This window comes from Aquila chrysaetos, chromosome 7 (genome assembly GCF_900496995.4).
Source record: "Aquila chrysaetos chrysaetos chromosome 7, bAquChr1.4, whole genome shotgun sequence".
NCBI lineage: Eukaryota > Metazoa > Chordata > Aves > Accipitriformes > Accipitridae > Aquila > Aquila chrysaetos.
Window position 1 is genome coordinate 38,223,248 of NC_044010.1, and position 27,628 is coordinate 38,250,875.

Sequence of the window (27,628 nt, forward strand, 5' to 3'; positions counted from 1 at the left end):
CGAAGTGACAGTTTCATTCTCTCTCAAAACTACCTCTTTTCCCAGTAAAGCACAAAGATGGGAAGACCTGCTGAAAATCAAGCAGTGGAGTGTTTCTGATGTTAGAAATACAAACTTCTTCTCTGGTAAGCATTGGTATCTGACTTCAGTGACACATTCTTCATCTCAAATGTTTATGATATTAAACCGGTAAAGTAATTTTGATAATTCGGCTATAGTCCACCATAAATGTTTTGACTACACGCTTTTGACTCTGTTAATGTGAATTTCTTGGAGTTTCTGTGTATCCAGCCTGTAAAGAAAGAAAACTCATAAGGCCCATGAGGGTGCTTCTGCCTTACGTAGATGACCATAAGTAGTGATTTCATGTAACTAACACACTTTTCTTCTCTTAAGTGGAGCTACCATTCAGTTAATACTGCACAGTAGAAAGACTAACTTGGAGAGCTTTGTTTCTTTTATTCTCGCTGTATAGCCTTTTATCAAGAGACAAAAACTGTAAAGCACATCAGCTAGCATACTGCCCTGCCTCCTCTTTACCACAGACTGTTTTCCTTGTAGGAACCTTCCGTAGCAAAAGATTAACTTGGAACCCCCGCTAGGCTTTAAGTACAGCTGAACCACGCAGTCCAGTGAGCTCCGTGAACCGGTTTCAGCACAGGCCCAGGAAGCGCAGAGCAAGCCCGGGACTCCTCAGCCTGCCCGATCCACGCCTCCCCTGCCTCCTGCCCTGCCCAAGCCCTTCTGATGCGTCTCTGTTATCTGTGTGGTACGTAGAGGGCAAAAGGCTGCCATAAATTCAGCTGGAAGCTTCGCTTGCATAGCGAAGACTCATGCAGGTGCAGAGCTAATGTTGTGATTCTTTTTTTTTTTTTTTTTTTTGATCTCCAACTGGAGAAGGGTCCTCCTAGTACTGTAAATATCACCGCATAATTTAGAGCACCTCTTGGACTTCTCTAAATTTATGCTGAATGTGACCTCAGAAGCAGCCCTGGGATTGGGAAGAAACAAATATTTCTGTTTGCCCCTTTTATACTTTATTTTTGTACAGGGGCTCATAGATTTGTAAAGAAAACTTGATCTTATCAGTATGCTGCCTCTCAGTCTGACTGATGCCTGTGATTTCAAGGTGTTAAGTTGGTCCAATAAATGTTCGTTAACCTCTGCTTCCATTTACTTAATAAAAGTACACTAGGTTATTCAATGTCTCGGAGTGGTAAGATTATTGCATGGAAATGGTAACCTAGTTTAGACAATCCTGGCCGCTGTCATGCAACCCACAGCATGCAACTATTTAAAATCCGAGGGACGTTTTTAATCTCATCACCAAAACTGAATTATTCCGTATGTTTTAGCATTGGTTTTCTTTTTATTTGATTTGGGTCAAGAAAGACGCTGTGCCACTAGCCTCTAAGTGAAAATACCGCTACCTGCTTCAGAAACTTCATCAGCAAAGTTACTCAGTTGATTTTGAAAGGACAACATAGAAGATGAGATGAGCAGCATTGAACTGGAGTGTGTACTTCAAGAACTGGATACTAGAGCCATTAGGAAAAGTCTAACTTCAGTATTTGTTCCATGTTTATTCTTTTCCCTAAAGAAATTATTTCAGAGTGCTATTATTTAAACAAATACTTGGAAATGCTGCCAAAGCTTACATTGTGTTTTGCAAATCTAGATTGAAATATTAGATGCAAACAGTTCTGGTCCCATTCTCTTCCACTGTAATTAGTTCTCAAGATCTTTAATGAAGGTAGTTAGAACTCAATTTCAGGCTCTAAAATACTTGGTAGAAGAGGATTTGTGAAAACTACAGAAGTACATTTCTTGACCGACTTGAGTAAATGTCATCTTTTTATAAGCTAAATTGATAGAGTATGAGCTAAAGCAGACACCACAAAAAGTCTGCTTTCTTTATGTAAAGCATATTCATTTTCTTAATAAGCCTGTCTCTCAGCCTAGTTTCTTCACTACTTTTAATGAGCTAAGAGATACCTGTAACTCTTACCGAGGAGACTGCTGCACATTAGGTCAAATAGTCAAACGAATTAAAATATCTGCACAACAGGAAATATATCATAGACAAGCAGGGCAGAAGTAACTTCTCCTGAATGATTGTGCCTTGTGTGCATACCATGAGGATGAGCGCACAAGCTTAAGTTAGAGGAGAGTGTCTTTTTGCTACTGCTACACAAAAAATACAAAGCCAGTTCCAACATTTAAATGTTTACCATGGGGTTTTTTTCACTTGCTGATACACATAGTTAGTGCACCTACCGTAATTTTTACTTTCTTCCCCTTAAGTGATTTTTAGCAGTCTTCTGCTCCAATCCTGTGAAAGCTGGACTGAAGCAAGTACAGAAGCTTTTTGACTTCTTATGATTTCGCCTCAGAGTTAAAGGCTTTTCAAGCCTCTTTCCCAGACCTGTACGTTACATAAATAATTAATTCTTACCTGGGAAATACGTTTCCTGTAGCTGTAATCTCAGTTAAGATTTTAGTTAGAAAGTTGATCGCTTTTCACGTAGTCTTAACCTTTCTAAGAAAAAATAAAGGGGGAGGTGTGCATATGCGTGTCCATGCATTCTGCTGTATCTCTTCTTAGCAACTGCCATGGGAAGATCAGTAACAAGCAGATTAAATCTGGCCACATCTCTACCATATGTTCTTATGATTAGTATGTAACTTGAGCCTGGTTTTGTATTGTGGAAGATAACTGAACTAGTAGCCCATTCCACACTGTATCCTTGAAAGAGTTCACATTGCATATTAGCAAAGTAATTGCAAATTTTCCCTTGTCAGTAGCTGTAGCTAATTTTTCTATCCGCATAGAGGAAATACCCAAGAGGAAGGGAGGAATTTGCTTGTTGTTAAGTGTAACTCTTCTTGAAGCTGAAACCTGAGTCTGTTTTTCTCATTGCCAGCCATCCAGACGGAGTCTTCGCTTTCACTGTTTTTTCACAAAATGGTCATGGCGGTGGAGCAAGTCCTGAAAATAGCAGGGATAACATGCAGATTGTGCTGAATGTCACAGTTAACAAACCAGGGAATACATCAAAAGCATGACCAGGCTTTTAAAAGAGAGACGCAGCAGAGTAAGGAGAACTCCATGGCGTCAACCCATGCCCAGACCTGCTATGGGACTAATACATTGAATGTGTGAAAAGAAATTTAAACAGATGCGAAGCAGCAGAACTGTCTTATACTTGGGTCCATCTTTGTGTAACTGGGGGGAGGGAGAGCGGGTAGTATCACATTCGGAAACTTTAATTTTAAGGTACGTTCCCTAGCAGTTGGCAAATGTGTCTTACCCCTCTGTATTACTTAGTATCCTTATTACTTTGAAGTCTTTGAAGATTCATCTCCATATTAACCAGAGGGAGATGTGGAGGAGGGAGAGGTCAATTAATAGTTCTGTAGAATATTTTATCTTATGGTAATTTTGATAGAATTTATATAAATTTGTTAAAATCAACAGAATATTTATCAACAGTAAATACAGCACATAATACTGAATGCTGAAGAATCCATTCCAGGCTTACACAGAAATTCAGCTTTTTAAACTCAGTCCTTTTTCACTAAATCCAACAATTTAGATGTCTAAGCATCTCCTTACTCTGCCTTACAGCCATTTCTGTTTACTAGGATGGGTATAACAAAAGCAACAGCTCTGTGTCAAAACCATAATCCAGTAAAGATTATTGCTTAATAAATCAGTAAAGATTTATGAAGTTACCCGGTAGGTGAAAGAAGAAGAAAGAAGTTCCACAGGGTTATTTTCTGTTTATTATGAAAATTTTCAAAACTTTTATTTTCATTGAATATTGGAAAAAAAACATACAAATAAACTCTGTAATGCATAAAAAGCAGATTTATCTAAAAAACGCGCAAGTTGGCTAACCATGATGACTCTCCTAAAGTAAAATATTCTGGTTTTTCACTTAACAGAATAAGCATTTCAGTAAAGCCGTTGGGGTATTTCCCAAGTGTTAGGAAAGGAAGAAGAGAGAGATTCTGCTTCCAGGAAAATACCTTGTTGATTTTAGCAGCTCGAGCAGCTGCCCCTGCCAGGGTCTGCCCTGGAAGGGTTTTAGTGCCAGCAGTTTGAGGGTTCCACTCTGCCAACATTTTCTTATTACAATTTGTGATTTTAAATTAGCAAGATTTCAGGTAGAAAAGAACAAGCTTTAGCTTCTTGCGCGTATGTGTTGCTGGGTTCAATGTTTTCCCTCTGGCTGTAATTTGGAGTGCTCCTTCAGTGTGATATTAATCCACTGAAGGCAATGGAAAGACTCCCAATAATTTCAAGAAGCTTTGACTTTCAGTCTAGCCATGTATTTTCATTAATAGCTTTTTAACATATTTATCTGTTTTGATCGTTAAAACAATTAGCTTAAAAGTTGGAGATCACTGAGGGTGTTGCTATCTACTTTCTCATTCCTGCCCTCTGTCCCAGCTGTGCAACAGATGGGTTGCTTTGTAGGCTCCGGTGCTGCGCGGGGTTCGCGTGCCGACTCTCGCGCTAGAAAGGACCTTTTAGGATCCACACAGCGATGAGGTCCTCTCTACCTGAGTCTCGCAGACTCCATTCTTGGTAGCATGCAGTAATCAGGCACGAGGGAAGGGTAACATTGCTGCTCAGAATGGCATATAGGACTAAATCCTACTGACTCTCAGGGTCAGGGCTCAGTGACTGGTGTCTGTTGTCTCCTGAGAGAGATCCTGGCCCTGTCCAGGACAGACACATCTCCACAGGCACTGTGCAGGGAAGTTTGCATTTGCCGGGGAATTCTTTGGGGAAACCCATGTGCCTGACATAGCAGAGCCCCCCCAAAGAAACCGGTCACAAGACTGCTAAAGGAGAGAAGAACTTGGAGAGCTTTGGCCCCCAGACTAGGGCAACAGTCAACAACAAAAGCCCAAAACTTAAAAGGCAACAGAAGACATTTTACTAAATAAAATTAAGCATCTTTCTGGATACCAGAGATCAGAAAGAAGGTGATTGCAAATCACCAAATTCAATCCACAGAACAAGGCAGTCTAAGCTCAGACTTTAATTACTAGGGGTTTTTTTCTCTTGTCATTTGAAAATCCCTGAACCTCACTTAAGTAATCCACGTGCTCTCTTCAAGAGTTCATACCCAACCCGATTTGGATTTATAAGGTACCTGTCAATAGAAATTAAACAGTAGGATTGAATGAACAAAGAGAAAGGTAAGTTGCCTCCAGAGAAAATAAATAGACAAAGGCTCAGAAACAGAGCAGCAGATTTGGGAACATGAGAGCTGTGCTTGGCTCCAGGAGTCATCTGCTGTGCAAGACAGGGTAAGTCGCTTCACCTCTCCCTGCGCGTCCTCTCCTGCGTTGTCACTTGCTATCTATTTAGGTTGTAAGCCGTTTGGATAAGGACCTGACGCTCACCATGTGTTTTACAATGTCAAGCCTAGATAGGTAAGGCTGCAAGGTGATACCAGAATATACGGGCATTAACAACTCCTCCGGCGCTTAAAGCTGATGGTGAGGCTGAACAGTCCCCAGCCCCTGAGCAGTGTTTGCAGGCATGCTCTGTGTAAAGTAACTTGGGGTTTCATCAGAGATTTTACCCCATCACAGTAACATTCAATGCCTAAATCTGGATTTCAGTAGGTGCTGTAGGTACAGGCGTGGTGTCCACCATCTGCCCAAAAGACAGGCAGGTTTCTACCGTGAGATGTAAATACTTAAATCGGAGGTACTAAACGCTAACTAGCCCTTTTAATACTAAGCTGCACGGGCAGCATCCTGTGTAAGGTCTTCCATTGACTGAAGACAGAGATGAGAAATTCCCAGGGCTGGAAGAAGGGAGGAGGGTTTTCTTGGCTCAGGGTAGATGCTCACCAGGAAGAATTCATTGTGCCAAGGAAGCTGCTCACAGAGCTTAAAATTCGGGACTGCGCAGTCTGTGGGATATAGGTAGCTTTATAGCTGTTGCTTGTAGCAATTTGTGGTTTATTTCCATTTTGAGGGTTTGGGGCATTGTTTTTTAAACTGTCTTGTCTTCTCCAGTGTGACACCAGTTGCAATGCTTCTTCTCCTGCAGTGCCTGCATCTGCCTCCTGGCTGGTTTGTCACTGTTTTCCAAACTGTTTCTGACAAACACTTTGTCCCATTTTAGTGATTTCATGAAAAAAATTTCCCTCTCAAAAAGGTTGGTTCTATATATGATATACTTGAAGGCTACGTGGTTGTTTTTATTGGTTGATGTTGCCATAAATGCCAAACTGTTGAAACTTTACATTTAAATCTTAAGTCCAAAGTTTAAAATACTTAAGTCTTGTTTTCAAAGCTTGGGGGCCTCTTACTGGAGTGTTACATAAAAGCATGTGAAAAGTAGAAAAGCCCTGTGAATCAAAGTGAACCTCCACATCCCCAGGGGATCCTGTGGTGAAGGTCATTGTGCTCTGTGGCATAGAGCAGAGACGTCTCACTCGTCTCTAGAATTTGTGATCATTTGTGTCCCACGCTGCCCGTGATCTGGGCGGCATTGGTTAACTGGCTTGCTCACAGACGCTTTCAAAGGAAACCCAATACACAAAGGGAGCTTCATAGCTCCCACAAGACTTAACACTTCCTAGGTCTCTCCATCTAAACAAGACTTACCACCGTCTAGGTCTCCTTCTAAAAAAAGCCAGTCTTTTCAGTCCTGGCTAATGAGAAATCTTAGTTCTGTGACTCGTCTCATTTACTTCTGTCACCAAACTTTATTTCTGCTATGTCTTTTCTGAGGTGGCGAGACAAGCTGGACATACTCCAGATCATGATGTACTGCTAAAAGGCATAACAGTCTATTGTTATTTTTCCGGTCCCAGTCTTTGTTACTCACAGCATTTTGTTTGGTTTATGTCAGTTGATCTACCAGCCCTTCACAGCAATTCTCAGGTCTTTCTTTCCCCAAAAGCCCAGCCATGCCTGTGAGCAGTTCAGGTCGTGTCTTCCAATATGTATTACCTTACATAGGTCAACAACTATTTTATCTACCACATTGCTCCAAATTACCTGGCTTTCAACTAATATGGAATTCATCAAAACCTACTTTAAGCTTTACTGGCCTAAAAAATTCTGCATCTGCAAATTTCAGCGCTACTTTTTGCCTACGAAAATAATCAATCACCTATTTCAGCACAGATATTTACAACAAGCTTTGTCTGATTGCAAGTTTATCATTTATTTCTACAGTTTGTCTTCTGACTCTTTGCCAGTCTCATACATCAAGAAATCCTATCCACATAGTGTGGATATATCCACATAGTGTCTGATATATATCTTATTGTCGCAGCACATTGAGACATAATCATTCAGCATGGTGAGGAATTGCTACTGCCAACTCCATCCCAATTTATATGCACACAGCTAGTTGTCCTTTGTTACTGATTTATCACGTTTGCCCATTTGCCTACTCCCAGCACTGTGCACTCGGGTTTGTTTTCATCATCAAAAGACCAGAAGTAAAACCCCACTGAGCTACACCTATTTTTACACCTGCCTGCGTGACGCAGTTTGCTGTGAGTCCAGCAGATCCTCACTCCACCAGGCACTCAGTCTCTCCTTGCTTGCAGCAAGGAAATCTTGCTCATCCCCTTGTCTGCTCTCACAAAGCCCGAGCCTTCCTAGACCTCTCCTCCCTACTCCCCAGCGCCCCTGTGCCCGTGAGTCAGCCCTCAATCTAAGCAAAATAGAAGTAAAAAAATAAAAAAATAAAACCGTTATTCAAAAATTAACGCCCACAGTCCACGTCCTCTCAGCTACAGGCAGGTCCCACAGAACCACAGCTCCGCGTTGGGCGATCCCACGCAAGCCGCTCTGTCCTTGCGCAGAATTGCGCTCCTCCTTTCTCGTTAGACCAAGGCACGGCTTGACCCTCTTCCAGCTGAAGCCAGATAACTCCCAGGGGTCATTTTCACATGAACGCGGTCAGATCTGATCAGTTGTTAGATGTTTAGTTGTTGCTCATGGTTTTAATTAAAGCACGTAAGTAACCAACTCGGAGGCTGCTCATGTATTGTTTCAGGGGAGAAGGTAGACAAGCTGCAATGATGTCATCTTCAAAAAAAGCTGTTTGCACTAAGTACAAGCAACAACAAGAGTTAATGATAAAAGTCCTAGAATAAGAGCATTTTTACAGTGTGTCTTAAGCTATCGTGTAGGGCCTATTTTGCTGAAGCATTTCTTAAATTCAGTTGTTAATTTCTTTGGGTCCCGAAAAGAGAGAACACCTCTCCCTGTACCTTCGCACCAGATCCATGCTGGTGTGAGTAAATCATACGGTGCAAACCAGCAACTGAGCGTGATCTTTCCAATTTAGCTTGTCCCTCTTTCAGATACAGCAATTACAGTTTCTTATTATTAGCCCCAGCTTAACCCACTTATGCCCAACCTGACTCATAAACTTTTAGGGGAAATAGTTGGGCTCCTAACCATCAAAAAAGAGGGAGGGGCAGATGTTGTTTTTAACTGGGACATTTCGGTGATCCACTTTCAAGCACAGCCAGCCTTGCGGCTGCAGCGCAATGAGGGTGTGGGCAAGTTTTGGCTTGGAACAGGAACAGGCAACCAGGGAAAGGAGGGTGGGGGAAACAAGGGCGGGAGAAGAAGGACGCCTTAAGCTTGTCTCACTGCAGACCTATAGCCACATCAAGAAGCTGCTGTCACAGGTCAAAACCCCTGTCCTAGATGCTGAACAACACGAAGTGAAATTAGCTGTTAACCCAAAAAGCAAATAAATAGGATATGCATGTAAAGTAAACCATGGGACGGGTAGGTATGGTAAAGCTAATGGAAGTTTTAGGTCTTTTTAAAATGCCTTGGGATTCTTCACAGAGAATATAAGATTTATGCTGTACAAGTTAAGAATTAACTCTAAATCAGACCTTAAAAGAGGGAGAGATGAAGAGGGAAATACAATAAAAATCAAAGGATGTGGTGAAGGTCAAAGGTGACAAAAAACTGCAGAAGTAATGAACTTTTTGCAGTCAAGGCTAAAACTAACCACAGCATACAAGATCAGACTGGTTCAGCTAACCACAGGGTCAACAAAATCAGGCTTTGGGCAAGATCTACTCTGTCCAGAAATATCTATTTGCCATATTTGTATTCATCTTTATATTAGAGTTTAAAAGACTAGCTTTGCCCCAAGACAAAGAGACCTTTTGGTCCTGATCCTGTGCATCTTTAGGTTTTGACCTATAGGTGCTTCATCATGTAAAATCTAAAGTTTGTCCAACAGCTGGCCACTTGGTAATGTCCCTTGACATAGTTGCTTCTTAGACCTTACACGTTTTCAGTATTAAGATTATTTTGTTATGCTTTAAAAATTAATTATGTGTTTTTCTTTAAAGTAATACTTGTGATGCTTTTTATTATTTTTTTTTCATGGTCTTTACACCATGGTTAACATTTTCCATAAAGCTCTTTTAAAACTGCTTTGGAGGTCACTGCAGCAGATTCTTCAAACTCCACAGGCCTCTATCAGCTTCAGGTCGGGGGAAAGGAAGGACCACTATTATTAGTGTTTCTGCAACAAGCCCATACCTTGACTTTACAAAAGCAGGCATTTAGAAAGGTACGCTTCATGTAGCTAGAAAGTATTTTTTTCTTACCCAAACCTGCCCTATCTTCTGAAGTTCACACTGGGGCAGCAGTGATCATTACAGGCTTTTTTCTTGCAAGGCTTCATATACTCCAAAGGAGGAACAGCAGTTTTCCGGAATAAGAAACTTTAACTCAGTTGATTTGGTTCCTCTTGAATTTGTGACCGCAAAAAATTATCAGGGGAAAACTCAACAAACCAAGGTTTAATTTTTTTAAAAGCTACCAGCTAAATGTCATAAAGACAAGAATTAGCTAAAATACATAACAACCCACTTTAAAATTGGCGATGAAGTTCCCAAGTCTCAGCGAGCCAGGATCTGCTGCCTTTCTAGCAAAGTTATCTTTACAGTGATTCCTCTTGCCCTGGACTTCATATTTCTTTCCAAAGCAGAAAAACAATGTAAGACTCCACATGATAAGCAAAATAGCCAGTAGCTACATCTCACAGGAGGTTACTGGCAGAGCTGGAAATTTAATGAAAAAAAAAAAAAAAAAAAAGGGTCGTAACAGTGTTCATGTTAAACACCGAGTATGACCCCTAGGAATGCAACATGGGGGCAGAATTCTGAGACCAAGAAATGATATCCAAAATCAGATAACTTCTTTTTTCTATTTACTTTGACCATTTCTCCCTTCTAATCTAATAGCAACTGTTGTAAAGCATAAAAAACAGTTGCACCAGTGAAGAGCACTGTGTTAACAGGTATCGTACATTGAAACGAATTGCCTTCTCCCAGGACCTCAGATGCTTCGGTGTGGGAACACCAGCTCTCTGAATAAACTTCAGTCAGGAGGTATATCCTAACACCAGGCAACTCATGACCATCCCTCCCCACTGCTTGAAGTAAAGCTGAGGGCAGGACTCAGGATGAGCACCCGCATCACCCTCCTGGATGGGGTTTTGCTGAAAACACCTGTAGTTAGTCTAAACAGACACCGGTTTGGCAGAAGTTTTCAGTCATTTTCTCTGCCTTCCAGATTACAGGCAGTCAATGTAATCAAAACCAATGGACCAGTCAAAAAAAAAATAATTCTTTGAACGTTTCCTACCAGCTCCTACCCCAGCATCTGTCTGACCTGCGACAGGGATGCAGAGTCTGTGCAGGGCAATGATTTTGTAACCGGGCACCCTACTGAAACGATATCACGTCGCTTCATCTGAAAGACATCCACATGAATACCAATGAATGAAATGCCTGCCCCATCACGGTCAGACCATTACGGGTTTGCCCTCACCAGCGCATGGAGAGCAAGGCACTGGAGGATGTGAGTGCAACTGCATCATGGTGTTTTTATGTCCGTGTGCTCCTGCGGGAGTAGCGTCAGGGTGCGTGATGGATGATGTTGCCCTCAGCAGCGATGAAGTACTCCTTGTACTCGTGATTTCTCCCTTCTGCTGCCCTTTTGCCCCAGGACAGCCTCAGGCCCCGCAGCACTGCACCCTCCTAGAGCAGACCCTGCTTTATGAGTACCTCAGCCCACGGCACAGTGACATGGATGTCCCAAAGCCAGCGTGAACTGAGACTGGCATCTCAGCTGGGCTTGAACTGGATTTCTGTGACATCTTTGGAGGTGTCTCAGTCCAGAGGCAGATTTTGAAAACAGCATTGGTTTGTGAAGGGACTCTCAGCCATGGACTTGTAACCAACAGCTGGTTCAGGTTTACCAGCTGAAGCACGATTTTGCAGCAGGAGTCTAGTCTAAGAAAATTTAAAAAAAATCAAACTATTCACGCAAAAGGCAGATCCCTAACTTTTAACTTGTTTTCTTATCAAGAGATTCAAAACAAAGAAAAAAATGCAGTTGTGAATTGGCATCTACCCATGTAATCAGTGAAACAAGGCCTTTGCTCAGAGCTTAGAAACAAGGATCATGAAAGAATGAACTGGGCACTTCTAGTCTAATACAAGCTTTCACGGTGCTGGAAATCCTGTCAGGGCTTTTGAGCAGCCATACATCGCTGTCCTTCCCAGAAGGCTGCTGCTCTTCCAGGTAAGTGCCGAAGCTGAGCAGAGAGGGAGACAAGGAAGGAGTGACGCGGAGGAGAGAGGAGCAAAGCGAGAGCAATGCACAGACTCACGGACTTTTCCTGAGCACTCACATGACAGGTGCTCTGTACCACTGGAAACACACATCACTGATCTCTCGGCTCAGGATTTCGGAGCAGGAGAGCATGAAGTCTGTCCCCGTTACTGCAGGGAAGCTGAAAGCCCATTACATGCAGCACAATGCCAGCCATGCGCTCCTAGGCAGCCACAGCTATATTACAGCAGCACAGGGAAAGCTTTCTGGGGCAAGCAGTTAGGGTATTTGACTACAAGAGACATTTAAACCATTGATGTCCAAGGCCACTGGCCCTGTTGTCACACAGTAAAGTATGATATACAGTCCCCTTGCCCATCACTTGACAGTGCAATCTCTGCTAAAACCTACACTTTAAGATGCTTCACATTCAGATCTGCCATTCTTGCAGGTAAAACAGAAGCATCTTTGAAGCCCTAATTAACTTGAAAGCCATACTCAACAACTGCAGAGTAAGACGATCCTCAGGTTTAATGTATTTCAGAGCAGAAAATGGAAATGTAGGTTATAAAAACAATTCACTCATGAGACATCCGTGCTTATCGGAAGTGAAATACAACCATTTGTGCCCAATGTCCTACCATCTGTGCCAAGCCTATTGATAAACCTTCCCTGACAGGATGAAATACTGCTCCTGTAAAGGCATCCTTAACATAATATGCCTCTACAGCATTGGGCTGGACTAGGTTTGAAAAACAGCCTTTTATAATACACAGATGAATTTAGCACTTAAGAAGATTAATGGATTCATAAATAGCCTGGAAATCCAAACTCATTGAATTTAGTTCATGGAACAGGTCAAATAGGCATTTATCAAACCATCTGGCATCTTTCTTCCCTGGGGAAAAAAACTGTGGTCGAGCTACGGATAGCTGAGGAGCCATCACAACAGGGAGGGTTTGGTTTTCCCTGTACTAAGCTTTCCTCTAGAAATCGCTAGCGCTAATTAGGCAGCAGTAAATCTTTTTGGATAGAGCACTGCGGACCAGAGCAGGCTGCCCCAAGGCATGTGTCTTGAAGCCGCTGGAGACACTGCCTTTTTTGCTGGCAAAACGTGCAGGCAAAAAAAGCGGCTTCCCTGTCTCACGTGGCAGCTGCTCCGGGAGTTCAGGAGCGCGCAGTCATTTTGCGCCTGAGCTAACGTTGGCTTTCGACAGAGCTGTTTATCCTACGGGGCTGCGGGACCACCCGTGGGCTTGTTCACAGACGTGCTGGGATGCCAGCGCTGCTTGAGGCCGAGGGCATTCACTCCTCCTCCAGGCTGGCCTGGCCCGGCTACTGTGAACAGACCCGACCCAAGGCACCTTTGCTGAAGTGTTGAGCCCTTTTTGAAAAAGTTTATTTATTTCCCCAGTTTTCCCAGACAATCACAGATGTAAGAGGGCACGAGAGCTGCTACGAAAAGGTCTTTGTGCGTGAATTTGTACATCGGCCACCATTTTTCAACTGTTCTATGCCCAAAGTCTATCATCTTCAGCTGGCCTGTCCTTTGCACATGTTTTTGGATACTCACTGGTGTGCGACTGGGGGAAGGGGCAGAGGCAAGGACAGCTACTCTCAGTTGGTTTTAGCCAACGTGTTGTCCATACTGAACCACTACCTTAGCAAAGAGTGAGCCAGGGCAGCTCGCCCTCTGCCACTGCTGCTTCAGCACCCACGGGGACCGAGCCAGGCAGGGGTGGAGGTCACGTTCATGTTGAATTGGTCATGAAAAGGCGGGGGGGGGGGGGGGGAAGGGGGTTATGAAAATGTTTGATAGGTTTTTTTTAATTAATTTCCATTTTTATTCCTATTTCATGACATTTTAGCAGTACTAAAGGACTGTATATGCTGTATCATTTTATATGAACATGTACATCATAGTATGATAAGCCATGTATAATAATTTAATATAGTTAAAATATCACAGAATTGTATTTCTATCTAGTCACTTATTTTTTAAAGCATTGCTACTTAACACAAATGTAAGCACGGTCATGTTCTAAGTTAAACTGTCTATTCTTTATGCTGCAATAAGTAGCTTGCCATTTGCTCTAAACCATAAAAAGGACATTCATGTGCACACATTTGAGTAGCCTACAAAAAACCCAGCAGAGTAATTCGAAGATCTCAAAACAAATGTGGGTTTTGAGCAGATAGTTTATTTTTGTGAGCAAAATATCAGATTATTTTATTAATGTGCCCTGATACATAAAACGTGATAATTCTTTCTGGCCATATTAGCAGCTTTCATTGAAGATTTCAAAGATAAAACATGTAAGAGGCCATATAAAAGAAAATGATGGCATAGTTGGTTAGTACAGCATAATATGACATGCTATGTGGTACACATTAGTGGTGGAAATAATGCAAAATATTTAGTAGGGCCTGGTTGCATTTGTCATGTTCTGCCCCTGCTGTCATGGCATGAAATAATCTACAAATAAAAACGATATATTCCTTGAAACAATAGATTCATTGAAAAATAAAAACACATCGAAATGGCATTAATAAGTAAGCCATTAATTTTAAATAGCTTTGCCTCAGAGAAGAATGTTTTGACAAACATGGGTCTGTCTGGTTCTCCTGCACCTGTGCCAGGATAGCAGGGGGAGAAAGGATCAAAATCCTGCCTGTCGTCACGGCCAAAACACTGTGCCCATCCCAGACCCGCCTGGGGCAGGCACCCTCCCCAGATGCTGTTCCGTTCACAAGGGCTAGTGCTGCACCCCTGGACGCTGCCCAGGACAGCCCAGCTCCCCCCAGCACACGCTGGTGGAAATCAGGAATGGTTCGCCAGTCTTCGGCAGCACCCGCCGTGGGTGCGGGTGGGTGTCTGTCAGGATATGAAGGTGGGGGGGTCTGGTTTTGCTGCCTCATCTTGCTCTCGTAAAGTCGATGGTTGCGTCAACCAGAGTTGGCCCGACGGAATAAACGGCGCTGCACCACCAGCCGTGCAGAGCCCTCTTCCCTCCGCTCCCAGCAAGGGACACCGCACGTCTCCAAGCGAAACTCACCTTACTGCTATTCTTTCATTGCTCATCTTCCACGCAGGTCGGTGAGGGTCTGGGACGCTCTGAGACCGCACACGGCAGAGTGGGACCCAGCCTTGAACCAGATCCTACCAGCTCCCAGGGGAATCTGGAGCCAGATCCAACCAACCCAACCTGGGAGAGTTTGGAGCCGGTTATGTATCGGAGGCCCGCGGTACAAACTTTTCCCTAATGACTAGGTAGGTACAGGGACTAAACGCTTAAGCGGGAGCCACGCTCCATGCAGCCCTTGGACTATTTGCACCGCAAAACAATCACTGTAAAAAGTGCTGGGAGGTAAAAAGAGAAGGAGATGGCCTCGATACTGTCTTCCCCCACCCCAGAAGAAACCCCATCAGTCAGTCCATCCAGCTGGGTGCTGTTAACATAGACTTCGGTGGTGTTTGCCACCTCTTCGGGAAGGCCCATCTGGAGCAAGAGTTTGGAGATAAGGCTGTTGAACTTGCTCTCTGTGGTAGACCAAGGCTCTTCACTTGGGGTCGGGCCTTCGGATGTAATGTTTAGCTCCACCGGGTCAAGACAGTAACCTTCTGGCGATCTCTCGTAGAGCACGTCCATCAGGTCAATGCCAGCTACTGAGGAGGGGGAGGCACAGGGAATATCCCTGACGAGTCTGTAATTCTCCATCCACTCCTTCAGCCACTCGATGCGGCAGTCGCACTCCCAGGGATTGCGGAAGAGGTACAGCCGCCCAAGGAAGTACACCGGCTGGAAGACAGAAAAGGGCAGGGTCGTCAGGTTGTTGCTGTTCAAGTGCAACGCGACCAGGCTGGTGAGGTTTTCAAAAGCCCCTTCCTCAATGTAGTTGATCCTGTTGCGGTCCAGGTAGAGGACCTCCAGCTCCCCCAGGTCCCTGAACCAGGTGTTGGAAATGTTCCTGAGAAAATTACCCCCCAGGTTGAGCATCTTCAGGCACCGCAGGCCATCGAAGGAGTTTTCTGGAAGCTCGCTGATCAAATTGTCGTTCAGGTACAGGTACTCCATCTTCCGGCAGCCCTGAAAAGCTCCCTCGTGAATGACGTTTATCCTGTTGTCCTGCAGATTCAGGTATTTCAGCTTGGTCAGGCCCTGCAGGGAGTTATAGGCCACCGCTTCGATCCTGTTTCTCTCCAGGTAAACATGGGTCAGGTTCTCCATGCCCCTGATGGCACCTGGGATCCTGCGGAAGTTGTTCTGGAAGCAGAAGAGCTCCTGCAGAGCCGGCAACTCAATGAAGATCCTGTCCGGGATGTTGAAAAGGTTGCAGTCCGCCAGGTCCAGCTTCACCAGCCGTCTGAGGGCAGTGAAAGTCCGCGTGTGGAGATAGCGAATGTACTCGTTGTGGGCCATCTTCAGCTCGGTCAAGCTGGGCAGCCCCTTGAAAGCCCCCGGGGTGATGAAGGAGATATTGTTGTGGTTGAGCGACAGGGATTTGAGGGAAGGCAAGGTCCCGAAGGCCCTCTCGGAGAGGAACTTGATGCTGTTTTTGTCCAGGTTGATAGAGGAGGCTTCACAAGGGAAGTCACTAGGGATCTGCCCCAGACCGGCACGATCGCAGAGGACGGAGCAGCTCCGCTCCTGGGTGCACACGCAGTTGGCGGGGCAGGACCGCACGCACGCCCACACCGCATGGACATGGGGGACCCAAAGGATCACTGTCAGAGAGGAACGCGCCATCCCCATGGAGGCACGGGAGGAGAGAATTGGGATGCGTCATTAGCAAATACATTAGTCACGACAGGAAAAGGAAATTACGCTATCTTTGCCTTCCTTTTAGCTAGGCTAATTGCCACACGCTACTTATACACCAGTGCTGACCAAGGAGATCGCATGAAACTTTCCTAAAAATCTTCTGCTGGGGTTTTTAAACCCTCTGAGAAGGGGTGTGTGTGTGTGTGTGTGTGTGTGTGTGTGTGTGTGTGTAAAACACCATCTAGAATATCACCTCTGATTAATTTCTCTACCCAAAAGGGGGATTCACCTGGACTTAAGTATTTCTCAGTGTCTCTGTGACTGGCCTCTCTGCAAGTTGATGGGGACACGGTTTGGCCGGGGAGCAAGCAGAGATGCTTTGAAGGCCAGCAGCTGTGGATGGGTTGCAGTATTTCTGGGTGGGGAAGAGGGGAAGGCAGTGTATGCTAGCCCAGCAGTGGGCAGGGGACAGTTAGTTAGACAGTTAGTGGGCAGTTAGTTGCCTGGGGCACGTCAAATTCATGCCTTTTGCTTTTTTCTTTTCTTTGTTCATTCAACCTAACGTTTCTTCACCGGAGCCATGAGCTGGTGCAGCACTACAAGGGGAACTATCAGCTCTCAAGGATGCAGTACAGTGTTTAAAAACACATTACCACTGTGTACTGGTAGAGCGGCATGAGGAAAAACAAATTGAGGGTTATTGTTCAACTGCTTGCTTCATGATCTCATCATAGATGAGATGATAGATACTCTGCGCCTCCAGCACAGTTTTTACTGTTTTGCCAATTCTCAAGGCAGTCACCATAGTGCCTTATGCTTGATGGGAACAGCTGCTTTGCCCTTTTATCAGCCTGACATGAGAGGTGTGTGGCTATTGTTGTTTCTTTTCAAGTTAGTCCCACACAGGTGGATGTACAACAAGGAGGAGGAGAAGAGAGCTCTTGGGGAGAAATCAGAGAAGAACGAAAGGAATGGGAGGCATCAGCCTCCACGGACAGGCATTTTTGTAGGGAAAAAAACATCCAGTCAATCAGACATCTGTGAAATAAACTCAATAGAGAGGAAGAACTGAAGGCAGAGCTCATTCTGTAATTGCTCTTGCAGGCACATCCTACCTGCCACTCAACAAAATGAGCAGCCACGCCAGCAAACTCTCCATGTAGTCACTAGTGGGAAACGGTGGTATTGCTACTGATTGGTTTTTCTGCTGCAGTTTATTGGCTCCCACGGAAGCATAATCCTTTTATTTTTTTTTCAACAAGACATGAGATACCAACAGCCACCTTTATTACAGCACTGCTGGGATCGCATTGCTGCTGCTGCTGCGTGTATGTCTGGCCCCAAGGGACAAGGAACAGGCTTTCCCCCACGCTCCTGCTGACTCGTCTGGAGAGCGGAGCTCCCAGCAGCCGGGCTGCCTCTCGCCGCCGGTTTGCAGCGCAGTGATTGCCCGCTACAGCTGTATTCCCGATGGACATTTTTTTACTAAGACAGACTTGTGAGATGATATGCCAGGAAACATCAGCTTCAGCAAGTGTCAAGCTTTTATTTTTGCAGCCTCTAAGGCTTTAATGTGCAGACCGAACTACAGTTCAAATTGCAATTGCTCTGTCCTTTCTCCATCTTTGCCTTTAAAAAAGGCAACATGCACGGTTACTGTATTTATGACTTTACGCTGCCTGTGGCTTCTTCGAGCAGGAGGCTTGCAAACCCAGTTGCTGGGCAGGTCCCCATTGACAAGACATCAACCCCAGAGCCACCCAGCCTGGTGCTGTTCGAACTAACCTGGTCGTTGCATGCAGAAGAGGGATTTAGATACTTGGATGGAACAGCACAGAAGGACTTTAGCTGTGGCCTCTTTATCAAAATTCAAGTCCCATCAAGGCTGGCTACGCTATCGTGACCAGAGAATTCACGAAACAGCATCACTTCAGGGATAAATGACAGTAAAGGACTCTTGAGAGGTGGAAAGGATTTTAGACAGGTTGTCATTTTGTTTGCTTGTATGTATGCTCTCCTCCTTTTTCCTGAGCCCTTATCTAACATCCATGGCTAAAGGAAAGTGCCCTTTCAGACAGGGCCCTGGGTAGAAAACAGGCGAGGAGCCTAAGGACAAGAGGGGGATAATGCACCGGCCTCGGATTGCTTTTTCTTTGTGCAGGCTGCCCAGGGGCTGCCTCGTTTGCTACCCTTTGCACCAGTCCACTGTTGCTTGCAAACAGGGGCATATGTCGTTCCTGTTACACAGTTACATAAACTGAGGGCCAGACAGATTAAGGATTTGCCTGTTCCCAAATGTCTGACCGCAGGTGGCTGTCTGGAACTGATGGATCCAAGTGTTGCTGCTGGAACGAGAGCCTTGCATATGCTCAGGGTGACATCCAGAGGGATGTATGTGCATAGGCTATCCTATAGGTGAGTATGTCCCAGGCAAGTTCAGTGTGTAGCTACAGCTATCCCGAGCTCAGACACAGCTCTGGCCTTCAGAGCAGACCTCTCCCAGCAGCCGTGTACACTGCGTGCATAGGAATGAGCACGGTGATAACCAAATCCCATCCTTCCCCTCCCTGCTTGTTCTCTGATCACTTGATAAAGGAAATGTCTGTACCCAAGCCTTATGCAGCCTGTTCTCCTTATACACAAGGGGGGGTTAGTGCCAAATCTGGGTCTTTTGCTAGTGGCATTTCACAGCACGCTTCTAAGAAGATCTCTATTTACAAGTGTATCCATCTCTTTGCATAGTGCGGTACATGGAAAACAAACACTTGAGGCCCATTCAAGCAGAAAACAATCCCCTGGCAATAGGAGCTCAGAGGAGCCCCTCGGCACTGCAGTCTTTGTGGCAATTCTCCCTCTTCGTCTTGCAAAGGACGTCAGAAGAAAATCCTCCATCTGAACCCCACCAAACCCTCAGAAGAGCTGCTGCTCAGAGCACAGGAGATCAGATCTCTGCTGTTGGCCAGATCTCCTCTGACCAACATAGCATGAAACATCTCCTCCTCTCCTTCCTTCCTCCTTCCCCAAAAAAGGACGTTCTTTGCTTTTAACACTGTGGCAGCAGACAGGGCAGCAGCTGGAAGATGCCTCCAACTCAGTGTCACAGAGGGTGCTCAAATGAGATATGTGTTTAACAAAAAGGGTGAAATACAGCAATAAGGTCAAAAATATTCGTGATATTAAGGAATAAACAAAACTCCACCCAGGGGTGATCTCTTTTGCTTTTTTATACTATGGTAATTCAGCATTTGAAAGGAAAAGTGAGAGACTAAAAAAATGTTTGCAGAGTTTTTAGAAGGGTAAAGAGACAATGATTGCAGTAATTGAGTATTTAACCTACACCTTTCCAAACGATCTGTCTAATCCACTACTGGGTAATGCAGAATAAGAGTATACTCACCATTTAAAATGATGGCAAACATTACCTTGATTATTCACTAGTGGCATTTCAGGTCTGGCAGGCAAACTTGAGGGATCTAAAAGCACACAGGAAGAACAGAGACAGGTTTCATCCTCTGTCATTTCCCTGCATCATTTTCCCACAATAAGATCTATGTTTAGAAAGGAAGATGAAGGAAAAAGCTTCTCTCCCACAAGCTTTCAAACTGAAGAAGTCTCCAGCACCTTTCTGGTATCTTTCTTCCACCACTGACCTTCTCAGGGAATCCTGCGGCTTTGTGCTACTCCTTTTCAGGAGCTCATCCACATCCTTCCCACCAGCCGTGCCAAGGGCAGGTTCCTATCATCTGAGGTGAAAAAAGATCGGTAAGAGGCTGGCCCTCTCCCTAAGAAATACGTGCTGGTACAGAGAAGCGTCACCAGCTTAGCATCAAACAGTCGAAACCAAAATTCCCAACAGAAATCACCTAGATACATTGCTTACCTAGCCAGGCAGTGGCTGTGTCCTCCCTCCTGCTCATGAGGCTGCCATTAGCCATACGAGTCAGTCTCTGAAAAGTTGGCATTTTTTTCTCACAAGCTATCATTTAATGGCAGGAAAATCCTCTGTATCAGAGGAGGATTAGCAGAGATGGAAGAATGTGTCTGTCCTCTAAAGCTCCCAAAGCAAAACAGGGATTGCAAACAAACCAAACTGACGCCCCCCCCCCCCCCCCCGCCAACCCACTCTCCCCCCACCATTAAAAAAAAAAAAAAATTACAGTTCAGAATTGGATCGCTGCCATTCAAACAGCATTGCTGAAAGTCATTACTCCACTCCCTATTATATAATGGCAGAGGAGGTGGGAGCGGAGGGTGCAGCCTAAACGGGATTATATTTGGGGGCAAGCGCAGGCTTATGGTTTCCCTTCGTTGAGCTCTCCGAACAGACGCAGCTTGCGACTCTTTTCCCCCATGCACGCTTTCCCAGTCCCATCGTGGCTCACGCTGCTAACAGGATGCCCGTGTGCTTTGCTGTGCGGGGAATTGCTCCTGAAGGACGAGGAGATGCCAACAGCACTGGGAGAAGGGTCAGCAAACACAGGGAGCTTGCATGGTGTCTGTGGCCCTGATAATAATGAACTCTGCCCTGTCTGTGAGTGTGTTTTGCTTGTGATGCTGCAGCTGGTGCACGGAAATCATAAGGACAGGTTCTGTATGTGGCGATGTTTTAGCATTCAGGATGTGAATTGGGTTTTAAAGCCTTTTCTGACAGAATGATGATGGTTTCTTTGGAGAATGGGGGCTGAATAAGTGAGTTATCTCAGCCTCCCATGCCTTAGGTAATTGTGTTCACCATGTCAGAGGGAAAAATAGCTCTACTCTTCAATTCTAAGAAGTGAATTATTCTGCTTTTTTTTTTTTTTCAGGAAATGGAATACCTGATGAATTTATGCTTGATACAGCAGGAGAGATTCAGCTGGGAACCAGCCTGCTGCTGCTCGGCTCTTCCTGCAAATTAAAGCACCCAGCTACATCAGGTTTATTTTGTTTTGGCTTTCCCTCAGTCTTAAGGCACCTGGCTGGCACCTCAGGAAATTTGTGTCTGTCTGTCTAAACAGCATGTAAGCAGGCTGGTGCTGGGGGACAGGCTGGAGGGAAGGGGGTGACCCACATAGCACTGATTTTTATCTGAAGGATACCTTTCCCCAGTGGTGTTGTACCAACCCCCCCCCAGCTTTGCACTTCTGCGCTTTGCACAGAGGAGGAGATTTGCAAAGCCACACACAGGTGCGTTGCGGTCTCCGCCACGGAGCTGAAGCTGGCGGAGACCTTGTGGGGACAGAATTGGCACCGTCTGGGTGCTCACCAGCACTGGGGCAGCTGCTGGTTCCCCTGAAGGTCCCGGTTCCCATGGGAATACCGGGAAACCACAACCTGTGTGATCGCAGAAAGCAGATCGTGATGAAAACTAGGGGGGAGGAGGGGAAAGTGCTATTCCCAGCTCCTTTCTCCCCAATATTTATCAGAGCCCTAACAGCGGTACCAGAAACCTTGTCTCTCCCCAGGTGCACGCATGCTGTAGACAAGGGTTAGAGGCAGTGGGCGAGGAGGGTACGCGGGACTCGGGGACAATTTGGTGTATTATCAGTCGGCAGCTCCCTAGGGACTAGACCTGCTGCTTGGTTTGCACGGCAATACTAAATCTACTTGTCAGAAATGAGGAAGGGATGATCTGCACCAAGGCACCAGACTTCTGCTGAGACTCTGCGGCTCTCCTGTGCCTCACTGCTCTTCTTCCATGTGCACAGTAAGGGACTGGTGGGGATGGGACATAAAGGACTACTGAGCCCCAGAAAGTGCTTTTGTGATCTGCAGAGCCACCTCCTCCAGAGGGGCAGCTTGCTGGACCCAGCAAACCACATCCCCTACGGAGGGTACTGGGAACCTCTGCTGGGTACAATGGGTGGATGGGGGCTGGTAGGTTGGGGGTCGGGGAGGGGGTTGTTAAAGTGGGAGCTGTATGCACCTCAGCAGTCACTTTCGAAGGTGGGGGGAAGGTGGCAGTAGGTGCCTGCTGCAAAATCAGCAGCCACGATGTTGTTAGCAATGCTGCCGAAGGAGGCTCCAGCAGAAGCTGGAGGAAGGCTGGCAGGGAGCACCTCCAGGAGCTTCTGACAGCAGCTCTGCCGTCAGTGTCCCACATACAGAGCTCGGTGGCTGCAGCTAGCCTGGCAATGGAGCCCAGCCCCACTCCGGCCTTTTCTACTGCGGCTGGAGGTAGGAACGGCTGAAACAGCCCATGTCCTGCCCCATCGTGAGCTCTCCCACCCACAGCCTCACCAGCCAACCTGTGCTGGCACACCTGGAGCTCCTGCCTGGCCAGCAGCAGCAGCAGCAGCTCCAAGGCTTATACAATACATTTCTGTGCATCATCTGTGAGCAGGAGCATCACCAGGAGCACCTCCAGACCACAGCACAGAGAAGATACGAACATCTCAGCATGTGCACGGGGAGAGCCTGGGGGTGGGAGACACACTGAGGTCACAGTTTCTAGGAAAGTCTCCTGCTGCTGGCAGCCAGCTGGTCAGGGAGCATCGTCCTGCGAGTGGCTTCAGCAGAGCACTGCAAGGAGCACCAAGCTTGCCACCCAGTGCTTCCCGTGAACTTCTGCCAGCTCTTGCAACTCCTGATTCATCTCCCGATAACCCTTGGTCCTGAAAGAGCACGACAATGTGAGAAAGAAGCCTGGTAAAGAAAAGTTTCTAGTCCTCTTATGTAGAAAAACTTAAATACCAGGGAGTACATACGGTAGACCAGCGTTTATTCTTAAAATAAACAAACTTGGGCTTTAAACCACACCTCAACATTTTTGAGAGCATGACTCACGGCTGGTTAACGCTGAGGGTTGCGCACACTGCAGATGCTCGGTGCTGGGAAGCTGCTGTGGCTGCCAGGCTGGAAGTAGACTCGGAAGCTATAGACCTTGCTACTGCAGCTCTGCGCCGTTAATTTTTTTGCCACCAAGGGCTCTTCCTCGTGACCTGTCCTGCCCTTTTTAATCTCTGGGAACTCAGAGAAGCCAGAGGTCAACATAGCAGTGGAGCCGAGCCCAGAAAGCAGCAGAGCTATGCTGCCACTGAAAAAAAAATAAATAGATGTTTATATCTGATCTTCCACCAAAAGAATTTGGAGAATTCAGCCCTGACCAGGAGCCCGCTCTGCTCCGGCTGTGTGTGCTGGGGACATGTAAGCCTTGGCACAGCTTCACTAGCTGGCTCTGAGGACAAGCCCACCTTGCAGGGCAAGCTTGTGCAGACTTGATGCAAGACTGCTTCTAACAACCCATTTCTTCGTGGCCAGGGGCATTTCATGTGACCGTGGGTTAAGGATCTGAATGTAGCTCCTACCTCTGATGATACACATTGGTATGATTTAAAATGATCGCTGGGGACCGCTAAGTGCGTGCAGTGGTTCAGCTGCAGGTTAAAATATTCCCTTTATTTTCAAAGGTTGGGTAAAAACAGTTGGTGGGACTCATCTTACCACTTTAGCCATCTACCTGTGGGTGCCATCGTGGGCCTCAGCGGGGCCCGTTTTCACCGACGGAGGATGACAAGACAGCCGTGCAGCTTTGGGGACACCTTCACACCATTAGGCACCAGTGCTGGGTTAGCTGGACCCCAAGCATCGCACGTCTCGATGCTTCCAGCCAAACGCTGCCCTTCTCAGAGCAGTGAAGAGGCAGAGCTGCTTGCCTGACTCCGGTGGCTGAACATCTTCGCTCCCCCTGTTTTTTTATCTCTAAGAGCTGCCTGCATTCGTGGGACTAGTGCAGGGGGGGGGGTGAGGTTACTGCGCCGCAGAGCGCCCGAGCCCCTCCGTCCGCCCCGGGCTTTGGTTTCCTGCGCTTCTGTAATAGCAGCCGCAGCTCGGTGCATACTTCCCCTGGTCTCACAGCAGCAGCTGTGTCGCACGTCCGAACCTCTCCTGTGCACGTAATCGCTGGGGGTGACCTTTGAAGGAGCTGCCTCAGCGTTTTTCTCGCCGGGGTTCCTGTCGTCAGCTCCGCTTCACGGGGACCTGGGCTGCGCGTATGGTGGTCACCCAGCCGGCCACGCTGCTGCAACACGCAGCTCCGGCTGGTGTAGGTTCGGGGTGGGGAGGATGAGTCCTCTGCAGCAGGGACCGCTGCGGTTCAAGACGACAGGACGGACCACGGGCAGCCACGCTGGGGTTTGCAACTTCAGCACAGCCCACGCCACCGCCAGAAACAGTGCTTGGTTGCAGGCGTGATGTTGCTGCTTACACGAGATGCAGAAGCAGCTGAGGAGCCAACCAGGACTTCACGAGCAAGGAGTTAAGAGCCCTTCTCTCGCTCAGAAGACAGGACAGCTTTTCTCCTGCAGGCAGGGGGGTCATTTTTGTCTGGACTGAGGCCCCCAGACTTTGCTCAGGCTTTAAGCTCCGAGGGCACCTGGAGTTGTTATACGGGGAGTTCCACCCCTGGGGCCTCCCCTCACCCTTGCCCAAGGGCTCGGGGGGAGGGGGGGGGGGGGGGGGGGGGGGGGGGGTCTCATTTCATCACAGCGCAGGGCCGTTGGTCCCTGCCCAGCCTGGGTGCTCCATGCACGCTGCCTGCCATGCTCTGCCCCGTGTTGCAGCCCCCTCGCAGCCTGCCCAGCCCCGTCAGGCTGCCGTGCCCTCGTCAGGTTGCCTTCTGCTGGAGAAGACCCACGCCGCCTCAAGAAACCCCCTTGGAAAGGAGAGTTGCTGTGGTGCCCACCGCGACGTCCTCCCCGTGTATCCTCAGCAAGGAGGGCTGCCACCAGCGACAGTGCCTCCGGGCTGTCAAAAATGGCTCCTGCCCTTCAGAAATGAACCCAGCCCGAGGGCGAAGCAGCCCGGTGGGGTTCGGCTGGCTGCAGGCTACCTGCGGGGGTAACTCGGGGCGGGGGGAACTCTTCACCGCCTGGTCCGTGGCAGGAGGAAGCAGGGAAGCACCAAGGCGGCCAGCAGCAGCGTTTGGCAAGAAATAGCCACCAAAAAGCCGCTTACCCACGGGGAGGGTAAGGAAGCGAAGCCAACGAAGCAGCAGAAGGAGGAGAGGGTCAAGGTGGGCACCAGATTTGAAGCCCCAGCCCAGCTGCTGCAGGACGGCCAAGCCCTGCAGCAGGAGCAGAGGCCCAGGAGCCTGCAGCTGCAGCGGGAGCATCTTCCGAAAGGGAACAGCACACTCTAGGGTAGGGAGACTGAAGCAAAAGCAGCTGCACAGCAAACCACAGGCTAGCGTATTCGTCTGTCAGCCCAAACCTCCGCCGACGGCCCGGTTAGTCATCACGCAGACCCCATGCAACAGGGACAAGGAGCCCAGGGGATGGAGTGTAGCTCCATCGGGGTGAAATCCTCCCGCTGCCTCGTGCGAGGGCAGGACAGGGACCCTCTCCAAGGCTGTCCAGGCCACCGGCTTTTACACCAGGTCATGGGGTCTCTCCCAGCCCATCCTGTGGATGTGGTTTCGTGTCCCACTCGTGCTAATCAAACAGTAACATTTCCAGCAAGAAAGGACCGGTGTGGGCTGCTCTGCAGTGAGGGGCTGGGCACTCACCTGGGAAGCAAGCTCCTGCTTCCCATTGCAATACATGTGTATGGATGTGATGCTGAAAAACAACATCGTTGGGGTTACCGGCTGACTCCCCACAATACCCAGAGCAGCCTTGGGGAGGGAGAAGGAAGCTGGGCTCACATCTGTGTTAACTAAAGCTGAAGAGGAACTTGAATCTACATCTCCTACATCTGCCCTATGACTCTTGGCCTCCATCACAATTTTTTTTTTTTTCTAAAACTGGCCGGCCACACTCAGACGTCGCAATTCAGGGATGAACCGCTGCTGGTGAAGCCTGAACGCGGGCTGCATCGCCTGTCTTTCTCTGCAGGGTGTGGGGAGCCCTGCCCTCGCTTCTGCCTTCAAACAGCCCTCAGCTCCGCGTCCCGTGCTCCATCACCGCTTTCGCCCGGCGTGCGGCCGAGCAGGCAGCTGCTGCTCGCACATCCCGCGAGCAGACGGGGAAAGTCAAGACTGGCAGTGCCCGCGCCGGCCAACCTGCCCTCCCCGCTGAAGCCGGTCCAAGGGTGCCAGTGGTGTGGGCATGCACAGCCGGGGAGCCCCGGGGGGGGGGGTTCGGGCTCATGCTGCTTTTACTAAGAGCTGAGCAGCTGCCCTGCCCCAGCCCTTTGGCATCTGCAGGGTCATTTCTATCCTGTGTAATAAACAGGGAGCTGCTTGCCTCCTGCCTAAGTCCTCAGGCTTTCCACAGGCTGCTGCCCAAGGCGGTGACTGCTTGCAGTTCCTCGTTATCTAATGGGAAGGCTGCGCGGTAGACGCACAAAGGCAAGGACACATCGCAGTGAGCTCCGCTTAATTCCCCGTTAGTGGCTAGTGAGTCCATTAATCTTAATAAAGCTGCCTCCACAGCCACGTATGGGCAATGCACAATGAACTTAAAACACAGCACTGCAAACACCTTTGGCAACAGCCTTGTCTGCAATAAACACACAACGGGCAATATGTTATCAAAGCCAACAGCCCTCCCAGGCCTCGCCAGATGATAGTTTATTTACCTCCCGGTGATTCATCTCTCCCACCTACATGACAGGATCAGTGGCACCTTCTCCCCGTTGTATAGTGTTAACATTTGGGGCAGGTTCATCGCCTACCTGTCTCCGCTTAACTCGGGCACTTCTGTCAGGAGCCTGCTCTGTAGCCAGATCAGATACTCGGGCAGAATGAACCAGAAGTCCTGGGACTCTTGAATTGAGGACTCCGGGGGCTACGGCTGTGCTGCACTGTGATTTTTGCTCTACCAATTACAGTACTTTCCCCCACCTGACTAATGTTTCTGAACACCAAGTAACAAGGAGCACTCCATCACGCCAAGCAGCCATAATTCCCTGGTAATAAATCTAAAAGGATAATTCTGTTGCCTGTCAAAGATGCTGGCAGATAGGAAAGGAGCCACTCATCAAATCAGGAATAAACTTCAATAACACAATAACCAGCGCACTCAACAGGAGGTTAGAGCAGTATACACTTACAGATGATCTGAAAGATTTGTTAAATGAACTTACCATGCCTTCCTCAGCATGTAATGGCAATGCATTCAGTGCATAATCAAGCCCAGATCAGTTAAAGGACTGGGCTGAAAACACAGTAAGAGAACTTACTAAAAAATGTTCAATATGGCCAAGTCCTCCTTCCAGCTAATGTTACAGTACGAATAGCCACATAGACACCTTTCACCCATGCCCCCTCCTAGTAAAGGAAAGGGGCATAAGAAAGT

The 27,628-nt window shown here is 47.3% G+C and overlaps 1 protein-coding gene and 1 long non-coding RNA gene across 7 annotated transcripts; one reads left to right on the forward strand and one right to left on the reverse strand.

Annotated features, from left to right (window-relative positions):
- Nucleotides 1-13,032: 13,032 nt before the first annotated feature.
- On the reverse strand, nucleotides 13,033-20,609 carry NYX (nyctalopin). 6 transcript variants are annotated; one of them, XM_030020802.1, is made up of 4 exons: nucleotides 20,293-20,554; nucleotides 20,063-20,155; nucleotides 19,835-19,885; nucleotides 13,033-16,375 (listed from the first exon to the last, which is right to left on the reverse strand). In XM_030020802.1, exons 3-4 carry the CDS (start codon nucleotides 19,854-19,856, stop codon nucleotides 14,976-14,978), a joined length of 1,422 nt encoding a protein of 473 aa, XP_029876662.1. In that variant the 5' UTR covers nucleotides 19,857-19,885; nucleotides 20,063-20,155; nucleotides 20,293-20,554; the 3' UTR covers nucleotides 13,033-14,975. The 6 variants fall into 6 exon arrangements, with proteins under 6 accessions (XP_029876662.1, XP_029876660.1, XP_029876663.1 ...); XM_030020800.1 differs by having other exon boundaries at nucleotides 19,810-19,885; XM_030020803.1 differs by having other exon boundaries at nucleotides 20,034-20,155.
- A 158-nt stretch (nucleotides 20,610-20,767) lies between these two features.
- On the forward strand, nucleotides 20,768-21,327 carry LOC115344040. Its single transcript, XR_003924386.2, has 2 exons — nucleotides 20,768-20,878; nucleotides 21,218-21,327. It is a non-coding gene; the product is annotated as an uncharacterized LOC115344040 (long non-coding RNA).
- Nucleotides 21,328-27,628: the final 6,301 nt, after the last annotated feature.